At 36.0% G+C, this 10,221-nt stretch overlaps 1 protein-coding gene across 4 annotated transcripts in view; it reads left to right on the forward strand.

The window, feature by feature from the left end:
- LOC21391244 (serine/threonine-protein kinase ATM) overlaps positions 1-6,702 on the forward strand; it is an 11,287-nt gene extending 4,585 nt beyond the window's left edge. Inside the window, exons 4-11 of one of the 4 annotated variants that reach the window (XM_024169740.1) lie at positions 2,272-2,343; positions 2,632-2,787; positions 2,871-2,960; positions 3,066-3,236; positions 4,799-5,413; positions 5,523-5,594; positions 5,708-5,897; positions 6,335-6,702. In XM_024169740.1, coding sequence (XP_024025508.1) covers positions 2,272-2,343; positions 2,632-2,787; positions 2,871-2,960; positions 3,066-3,116 — 369 coding nt within the window. In that variant the 3' untranslated portion in view covers positions 3,117-3,236; positions 4,799-5,413; positions 5,523-5,594; positions 5,708-5,897; positions 6,335-6,702. The remainder of the gene's footprint in view (positions 1-2,271; positions 2,344-2,631; positions 2,788-2,870; positions 2,961-3,065; positions 3,237-4,798; positions 5,414-5,522; positions 5,595-5,707; positions 5,898-6,334) is intronic. The other 3 variants (XM_024169741.1, XM_024169739.1, XM_024169738.1) reach the window with 3 other exon arrangements.
- Positions 6,703-10,221: the final 3,519 nt, after the last annotated feature.

Genomic DNA, 10,221 nt, shown 5'->3' on the forward strand with positions numbered 1-10,221 from the left:
AGCAGACAAACGCCCGGTTGGTTGTAAATGGATCTTCACAATCAAACACAATGTTGATGGCAGTATAAACAGATTTAGGGCTCGACTTGTTGCTAAGGGGTTTACTCAATCTTACGGAATTGATTACCAGGAGACCTTTGCCCCTGTTGCAAAACTTAATACAGTTCGGGTGTTACTTTCTCTTGCTTCCAATCTAGACTGGCCGCTATTTCAGCTTGATGTGAAGAATGCTTTCCTCAACGGGGATTTAGAAGAAGAAGTGTACATGGAGATACCACCAGGATTTGAGAGTGGAACAACATCCAACAAAGCGTGCAAACTCAAAAAGTCGCTATATGGCCTAAAGCAATCACCAAGGGCATGGTTTGACAGGTTCACTAAAGTTGTAAAAGGATTTGGGTATGATCAATGTCAGACAGATCACACTATGTTTGTCAAACATGCAGCCTCTGAAAAAAAGGCAATTCTCATTGTGTATGTTGACGACATAATTCTGACTGGAGATAATCTGGAAGAAATAACCAAACTGAAGAGTTTTTTAGCAAGGGAATTTGAGGTCAAGGACTTGGGGACACTTAAGTACTTTCTAGGAATGGAGGTAGCCTGTTCAAGAAAGGGAATTTCAGTTTCTCAGCGAAAGTATGTGCTGGACTTGTTGAACAAAACAGGGATGCTTGGATCCAAGCCTGCTGACACTCCTATGGATCCCAACATAAAACTGGGAAGAAAGCGCACCAATTGACAAAGGAAGGTATCAAAGGTTAGTTGGGAAACTCATTTATCTCTCCCACACTAGACCGGATATTAGTTTTGCTGTTAGTATGGTGAGCCAATTTATGAATGACCCAACAGAAGAACACATGGAGGCAGTATACAAGATCCTAAGATACTTAAAAATGACACCAGGTCAAGGATTATTCTTTAAAAGGTCTGAAAGGAGGGAGATTGAGATCTACACTGATGCAGATTGGGCTGGGTCTGTTACAGATAGAAGATCAACTTCCGGATATTGTACATATGTCTGGGGTAACCTAGTTACATGGCGAAGCAAAAAGCAGCCAGTAGTGTCTCGAAGTAGTGCGGAGGTAGAGTTCAGGGCACTAGCTCATGGTATCTGTGAAGGAATGTGGTTGAAGAGGGTACTTTGTGAACTAAAGATTCCCATTGCAAAACCTATGAGAGTGTTATGCGACAATCAATCAGCTATCAGCATAGCAAAGAATCCGGTTCATCACAACAGAACAAAGCATGTCGAGATTGACAGACACTTTATCAAAGAGAAGATAGAGGCTGAAACGATATCACTCCAATACATTCCAACCACTCAACAAATAGCAGATATTCTAACTAAGGCCATACCCAGGAAGTTTTTTGATGAACTTAATTCCAAGCTAGGATTGCTCAACATCTACAACCTAGCTTGAGGGGGAGTGTGGAAATCCGGATTCTTTGTGATCTCTAGGATCCGGATCTTCTCTGATTTACAGAGGAGTGCTAGCTGTAAAGTAATTGTAATTAGTTTCCTAGAATAGAGGATTTGGTATTCATTCACCGTTTCCTATTTTAGGTAGTTTCTAGTTTATGTTTCTCATTGTAATCCTATATTTATTGGCTGTAATATTGAACCAGAAATAAAGAGAATTTCATTCACAATTTCTCACAAATGTTCTGTAGCGCATGTGATTTAGAGGCAGCCTCTTATTGACATGCATCTGAGTTTAAATAGTGTAGCCTAATATGATCTATGTTTATATTCGGTTGGGTTAACTTAGTTTCTGCTTTGGCATTCATTACAGCGTGTAAACATCTTATGCACACGCAAACTCAGTTAGACATGGGAACACTTACAGAGAAACTTGTTACTGGATTGTGATTTTAGTTAGCGTGGTCTTACTGGTACTCATTTACATTGTGTAAACATCTCATGCACACCCAAACTCAGTTAGAAATGGGAACACTTACAGAGAAACTCGGTACTGGGTTGTGATTTTAGGTAGCGTGGTCTTACTGGTATTCATGTGCAGCGTGTACACATCTCATGCTCACACAAACTTAGTTAGACATGGGAACACTTGCAGAGAAACTCGGTACTGGATTGTGATTTGAGTTAGCCTGGTCTTACTGGCTCTTGTCCTCGACGAGTCTATTCTGGAGTTAGACGCTGATGTTTGGCCTTTCTCATTTGTGGTTATAGGCAGCATGAAGTTTGAACTTTGAATCAAGGAAATGAGGCAGACATGTATAATGCATCACTATCTTTGTTTTATGCAGGGTGATATTCGAGACATTTTACATCTTCGGAAAAGCCTTCTGAAAGCAGTTTTGGGTCATTTTAACTGGCAGGTCTGTTTTTGTTGTTTTGCAAAAGTCATTGACAACATAAAGGAATGGAGTATTTACCAATTGAAAATAAAATGTAAACACTACGAATCCTGCAACTATCTCTTTTTTGTATCGGTGACTGGCACTATATTTGTTCAACGTGTTTTATTTCATTTTCCACATTTCTTTCAACCAGATAGAATAATTTATTATAGATCTTAATAAAGGTTGTTTCTTTTCAAAAAAAAAAAAAAAAAAAAAAAACTTCTAGTTATTCCATAATCTTACCCATTGGGTCTTCATATGCAGGAATCTTCCATGTTCAACGAGCACCTGGTATTGTTGTTGCCTGCAGCTGTTTATTCTCTTTCTACTGGTTGTGCACCTTTTAAGCAATGCCACAATCGACTTCCTCCATTCTATGCTCCTCAAGATGTTAATGGGGCTATGAATGACTGGGTTAAGGTAATCTGTCATGGTAGCAATGGTTTATGAGCGTATACATACTAGTTACTACTAGCTAACTTAAAGTAGGTAATTTATTGTAGGCAGAGGAACTTGAGCAAGATTATGTGCACGAACTTTTTGAATGCTCCATTGAAGTACTTGTGAATATTGATACAGAGTCCTCTGTTAAGGTATCTGACTTTCGTTTTATGAAACTTTTTTATAATTGAAGTTAAAATGTGTTTTTCACTTATGTCGACCATTTGATAATTTTATTTGGTTTCTTCATCCTCAAGCCATCCAAGTGCACACCTTCCGTGGCAGTTGAGAGATCCCCTACTGCTTGAAATGGAGACTTTTGTTCTTGCAACTCTAGTTGACAAAGATATTGAAGCTAGGCCTCTGTCAGACTTGTTGTTTTCGTGCACTCTCTTGTCAAACTTGGTCCATGGCTCATACTTTGTGAGGTATGGTCCTCATTTTCCCTATTCCCTCCATTCTCCAAATTCAAATTTGGTCATGGTGGGTGCTGGTCTTTTTATTTTATTGTTTTGTGGATAAGGTATTTCATGCTTAAGCATTGTGTTTCCTTATTCATTTCTTTAAAATCAGAAACAAGAAACTTCAGCAATAGCCAAAAAAGTACAGAAAATATAGGACAAGGAGTCCTCTATCAGAAAGGAAAAAAAAAAAAAAAAAAAAACCTACAATAGCAATCTTAGATCCCCATTCCCATAAAAAATGATATATGGCAGATGCAGATTTCTGGGTGATCTGAATTCGTTATGGCAGTGTGATAAAAGGAAAATATGGTAGTAATAGTGGCGTGTGGGAGGCTGGAGAAGTTGTGGGGGTGACATATAAGTGCCCTTGGAGCAATACAGTTATTATGTTGTGATTTTGTAGCGCATATTAAAGTTGAAAGTGGGTGATGGGAGGTGAGCGAGATTTTGGGACAATGTATGGATGGGTCTTTCTCTAGTTAGTTTCTGAGCCTATATAGAATTTCTTCAATCCACAATGAACCAATTTGTCTTTTTCCTTGTCAAACCTGAAAATAGAGCTTCTTGGAATCTCCACTTTTTTAGAGAGCCTAGTGATAGAGAAATGGGGGAGGTTGTGGAATTGTTGTTATGTTTCAGAGGAGTGAAGTTGTGTGAATGTATCTCGGATAGATGGATGTGGAAATTTGACGGATCGGGTTTGTTTTCCTATAAACCGTTCTTCAAATTCCTGGTTGATAATTGTTCCTTATCCCCTTTCAAATTCTGCCATTTTCAAACGTCAGTTCCTTCTAAAATTCAAGTGTTTAATTGGGTACTTGTGCTTAGTAAACTTAATACGATCACGAATGGGAATACCTTACCTTTCTCATCCTCTGGTAATGTCAATGGATAATCTTTTTCTTCATTGTCCTTTCTCTATAAACTTGTGGTATAGCATTTTTGGGAGTTTCTAATTTCTTGGACAAATCTAGACAGAAATACTGATTTGATGATTGATGATTGATAGTTTACTTATTGGAAGATATTGGCTGTACAAGTTGTCACTTGGGCGCTATGGTTATAGAGGAAGAAATGCATATTTGAAAAAGTTGAAGACGTTGGTGATATTTGGGCAAGAACTAAATATTGGACGGCTTTTTGGGTTTTTCAAACTAAGGATTTTGCTGGTTTTTCTTTTCAAATATGTTCCTTATCCGTTTTGGTTGGGAGATTTTTCTGCTCAAGTGACTTTTTATTTGGTAGTTGGATGTTGAAACAGAGTCCAGAACTAGAGAAGGGTAGGGGAGGGAAGGGCTAGAACAGGAATTTGGTGTTCTTAGGCCCTTTGGTTTGAGGTTCTCAGGAGTGAATATATAGGCTCCATCTAGAAAACTAATTTCTCATGATATTCTCTGTTTTTCAAATCATGTTATGTCTACGCTAGGAAGTTCATTATGGTTTGGAACGTCATATTTTCTCATTGATTTTCCTTTTTTTTTTAATTTTCTTTTCTTTATGGTTTACATGCCTCTGGTTCTTTCCAGGCAAGGAGAGGGAATTTCACCATTCCCCTCAAAAGTAGGCCAGCACCTGTTGGAATTGCTGGATCGTGCTGTTGATGTAATCCAGAGTAACCAAAATGATCTTTCATCTGGTTGCTTTAGCTATGACTTTTTTGTTGGTGACCGTGCTCTTGTTACTTCCTTTGGGAGTTTTGTCTCTTCTCCTCTATTTGTTGAACAGAGAGATCAAAGCTGTACGGATATTGCACTATATGATGCACAGATGCAGTTATGCAATCAATTGAGAGACTTCTAAAAGAACTTGCTAAAGGATATGAAAAATATTGCAACAGTTCAACAGTTTTTCAGTCCGAAAAGATGCTGCAAGGCTTATCTGCATCTGTTACTCCTGTACATAGTATGTCCCCTTTCGATAGTAGTAAAAGTAGAATTATGGACCTGGAGTTAGATGTGAATGATGATGCTGGAGATGTTGATATTTTAGCTGTTTGTGGGAAACGTTCCAGTGGTATATCTTCGTCTGTTGAGAAATGGAAGTTTAACATGATATCACTTATTTCGGGATTTTTCTCTGTTCTACACGTTGTTACATGGGATATTTTGTTTGAACTCATGGACAAAGAATGCAATTCAAAGGTACATTGCATACTTATTCTGTATGGCTTGCACTAAACTTAAAAATTCTATCACTTCTGTTCTTTTACCCCCATATGTATACTGTTTTTTATTCTCTATTGTCAAATAGGTTCGCGAAAGAATTCTGTACAACCTTTGTCAACATCCCTACTGGTCGCCATCTTCAAATTTTACTGATTTGGTACGAGACAACCTAATACTGAAAGTAAAAGTTACTGCAGAATTCAGAGAGGCATATTTAGTGCCTCATGTTAAATGTGTAAAATAACAGGTCTTTACGTGTTTTCTTTGCAGATCAATATTGTGCATGATTGAGATTCACTACAGTCTTAAGCTTGATTGTATCAGCACATTAGCTGCTATCTGTGCTTTGCTGGAGACTTTATTATCCTTGAACGATAGTAGGAAAGCTAAAACTGGTCTCTTCTTCTTTGGATATGAAATCTGAACAGGTCTTTTCAGTTCTCCTTCTAATGTAAATAATGTGAGCAATTATGCTTTGTAGAAAAGCAAAATTTATTTGTTTGTTTGTTTTGTTTTGTTTTTTTATTTTTTTTAGTTTTTGGTTATTATTGTTGTTGTTGTTGTTTTTGAGAGCACAATAGAGTAAATATCATTTGCACTCTTACATTATCTTTACGCTATCCTATGTTGTGTAAACTATGTCTACTATTATTATCTATTCTGCCCTTGAGCTTTTTGTTTATTTATTTATTTATTTTTGGTAGTATTTTTCTTGTTTCAAGACGTCTATCTTCCTTTCTTTTTATTTTTTAAATTTTCTTTTAAACAATACTTTATTATCATACTTGTATTTGTTAGTAAATCGTTTTTGATATTCAACAAAGTTTTCATCAATCATAAAGTCGTTTACAAAAGATTTATATCATGATAATCATTGTTTAATTAACTCCTTTCTAGTGTCTGCAGAGCTTGATGCATCTTAGAGATCTGATAAATCAAACTGCTGAACTTGATCATCTCGAGTGGTCTGGACATGTTAAGCTGGTTGACTGCATATGTGATTTTGTTTTACTAAGTCCTCAAATTGGCCAGGTGATCTTTAATGAAGATTACAAATGTTTGTACCTTTAAACTTGAAGCGTGTATTAATCTTAATTGTCTGAGGCATGAATTCTTTTGACCTGATGATAATTGGATTATATGAAGCTTAATTGAATAGAATAACCTGCTTCATACATCCCTGTTTCAGTCTTGGAAACTAGTGTCAGTGAGTGCAATTTCTTATGTATTCGTTGATGAAATGAAATTAGGAAAGCTTCTGATAATAAGTTGCAAGAATGATTCAAAGGGTCGGTCATGTACACATCATTGTGAGATCCATGCCTACCCTACATTGCATAGGTCGAGCGTAATTAGCCGCAAGAGCGGCCTGAGTAGCGGCTTTAGGCTTAGTTTGGTATTGCTGCGGATTTTAAATTAATTGCTTTTAGTTGTGCTGAAGGAAGAAGCTGCTGTTACAAGAATCCGCTGAGTGTTTGGTAAATTGTAATTATAGTAGTTGTGCTGGTTCTAAAATCAGTGTAATAGTGTTTAGTAAATTTTGATGTAGAATTGTTGTGGGTATGTAAAATGACCAAAATAGACATGGTATGAAAGTTAAATATATATAATTGTTTTTAATAATTAGAAATATTTATTTAGCTTTAAAAAAACATAATGCTATGATTTTACTTTTTTTAACAATAAATTTATGATAATTAATTCTTTTTTTTTTCATGATAATTAATTATAATTCACATAGTAATAATAAAGTAATAATAAAGTATATTACAAAAAGAAAAAAGTATACGATTCCTAAATCATTATAAATTGTTTCGTTATACAAAAGTATACAAATTGATTACTCACTACAAGGAGTATTAGTGAGTAATCAATTTGTGAACAAAAAAGTACATTCCATGTTCAAAAAGTGACAGAGCCATCAAAAGAATTAAGCCGTGTTCATTAAACTTGTCGTAATCTGATCTCGTACTTCAACCATTTCTTGTGATAGTGAAGCTTCATCTTTTTCTACATTATCCTCCAGTTGATGCTCTTCATAAGCGAAAACATCTAGATTAGCCTCCATTTCTTGAAAATGTCGATCAGATCATGCATCCTAATATAATTATGAAGCGCCATTATTGCAATAACTATTTTTACTTGCTTCTTAAATGAATAATTAGGCATGTCTCTCAAAATTTTCCATTTTTTCTTCCAAACACCAAAAGTGCGTTCAATGACACTTCGAAGAGAAGAATGTGCTTGGTTGAATACCTCTTTACTGCCCATTGGTCGACGACCCATTCAAAATTGTGGTAAATGGTATCGTTCTCCTTTATAAGGTCCAAGAAATCCTTTCAATTGTGGATAACCCGCGTCAACTAAATAATATTTACCTATTAAAATAAAAACACGAGAATTAGTAAAATGTAAAACATATATAATATAAAATATAGGCAATGTTTTAACCTTCAGGTGGTTTTGGAAATTTCAAATGTCGGTTACGTAGTGCTGATAAGAATATTCTTGTATCATGGGCACTACCTTCCCAACCTGCATATGCATATATAAATTTCATACTGAAATCACAAGCAGCCATCACATTTTGGGTTGGCACACGCTTTCTTCCGATAAATGGCACCTAATCTTCTGGTGGTATTGTAGCTTGAATATGCACGCCATCTATCGCACCAATACAATTCTAAAAAGAAGAATTTTTAATGTATAAATAAACATAATTTTAATAGGGAATGAAGCATATAAAAAGTATGCTTTTAGTAGGGAATGAAGCATATTAAAAGTATGATTTTACCTTAAAATGTGGCATATATCTACGATCCGTCAGTATCTCTATTGGTATGTCATTAAACTCTAGATCTGGAGGCTGTATAATATCGATGCTCATACGACATACAATTTCTAAAACATAATTAAAATATCTATTCACAGTCTCACCAAAGCGTTGAAATCGCTCTTGTGCTGAACGATTCCCCGCACCCTGACCCAAAATGAATAAAAACATTCCAAGTATTTCAGTTGCACACATATTCCTTGATCCCTGTAATCCATACTTACTCTGTAGATCATTACATAGCTTCAAAAACACGTTCTTATCCATTCTAAACATCCTATAACTTCTAATTTCATGCCCTCTTAATAATTCCGTCACCCACATGTTTCCCGTTTGTGAAGAGTTCATACACGGATTCTTATGAACATACGTGTTGTAGTAATATTCAATGAGTCGAGCAATGAGACATGTAAATTGTAGATCAAACTCATCACCATTGTCAGCCATCTTTAGCAACAACAATAAACCTGTCATTCAAATTGGTGAAATTTGTAAACTCATCACCATTGTCAGCCATCTTTAGCAACAACAATAAACCTGTCATTCAAATTGGTGAAATTTGTAAACTCATCACCATTGTCAGCCATCTTTAGCAACAACAATAAACCTGTCATTCAAATTGGTGAAATTTGTAAACTCATCACCATTGTCAGCCATCTTTAGCAACAACAATAAACCTGTCATTCAAAAAAAAAAAAAGAGAATAACTGTCTCAACCTATAATACAACAAGAAAACCCCACTAAAAGGAAATGAGGAATGGAAATCTAAGTGGAGGATCCTAGCCCATGTTCAAACTTAAGCCAATTGAGCTTCACCTCAGGTTTCTTAAAAGCCATAAATGCGTCTCTCTTACACTTGTCTAACAACAAGTGAACCGAAAAGAAATACAACTCGCTTCCAGTTTGTAATCCTGGTAATGAATCTAGAACTTCAACAACTTTTGCCATGCTACAGTTTCCAGTGTCAGATGGCGCAATCGATGATCCAGTACTTCTACTCTCAACTATATCGACAAGGCGATCAATTTGTTGAGACAATTTAGCAGCCCCTCCAACCTTCACATTTCCTTTTCCTTTCTTGACTTTATTTTGTCTCTCATCTCTCTCAATTGACCTCTTATTCTTACGAGCTTGTGCCAGTTCACTTCGGATTGGTTCACCTGACTCACCACTACTCTCAAGTTGTTCAGGTAGACTAGATTTATCATTTTCACCTTTATCAGACTCACATGGCACTTGTCCAAAAGATGGTGTCCAAGAATACACTCCTGTGGCCACAGTATTCATGAACATCCTATTTAACTTTTCTTCTAACAGTGGTTCAATTCCCCGAGTGCGAAACCTCGCTGCGTTGGGATGAATCTGCAAGAGCATTTGAAAAAATTAAGCTGCCTAGTCCAATACTAGAATAAAGAATGACAAATCCTATAATTCTGTATACCTGCAATTTATTATGCCACCACTCCTCAGATGCATCAATAGTATTCTTCTTAATGTTCCAACCTAGACCAGTTTCTTTACTAATAAGTTCCTTCCAAAGCTTCCAATCATTCTTCAAAGCATCCCATTTATTCTTCAATTGTCGTCTTTTATATACTCGTTTAGTTGCTTCATTAAATTTCCGAATTAAATTTTCCCATCCAACTTTATCCAAATGAGTTCCAGGACAGCGTCCAGCTTCCACCTCTATAATACACAAATCACAAAACACATCCACAGTCTCGGGGTCCCATATTGCTTTACCTTGTGGTATACTACCCTCCATTTGAGAATTGATAACTGAAAGTCTAAAACAATGTGAGGCTTCATGCTTTTATTTACAAAAACAATAATAAGGGTAATACTAACCTTATTTCCAATTCAAACACTCACTCAATAGCCAAGCTAATCATAGCTTCTACTCCTAGATACTTCACCTAAAAATTGCTAATCAAGAATAGAATGCTAATT

Source organism: Morus notabilis, unplaced genomic scaffold (genome assembly GCF_000414095.1).
Source record: "Morus notabilis unplaced genomic scaffold, ASM41409v2 Scaffold349, whole genome shotgun sequence".
NCBI classification, from domain to species: Eukaryota; Viridiplantae; Streptophyta; class Magnoliopsida; order Rosales; family Moraceae; genus Morus; species Morus notabilis.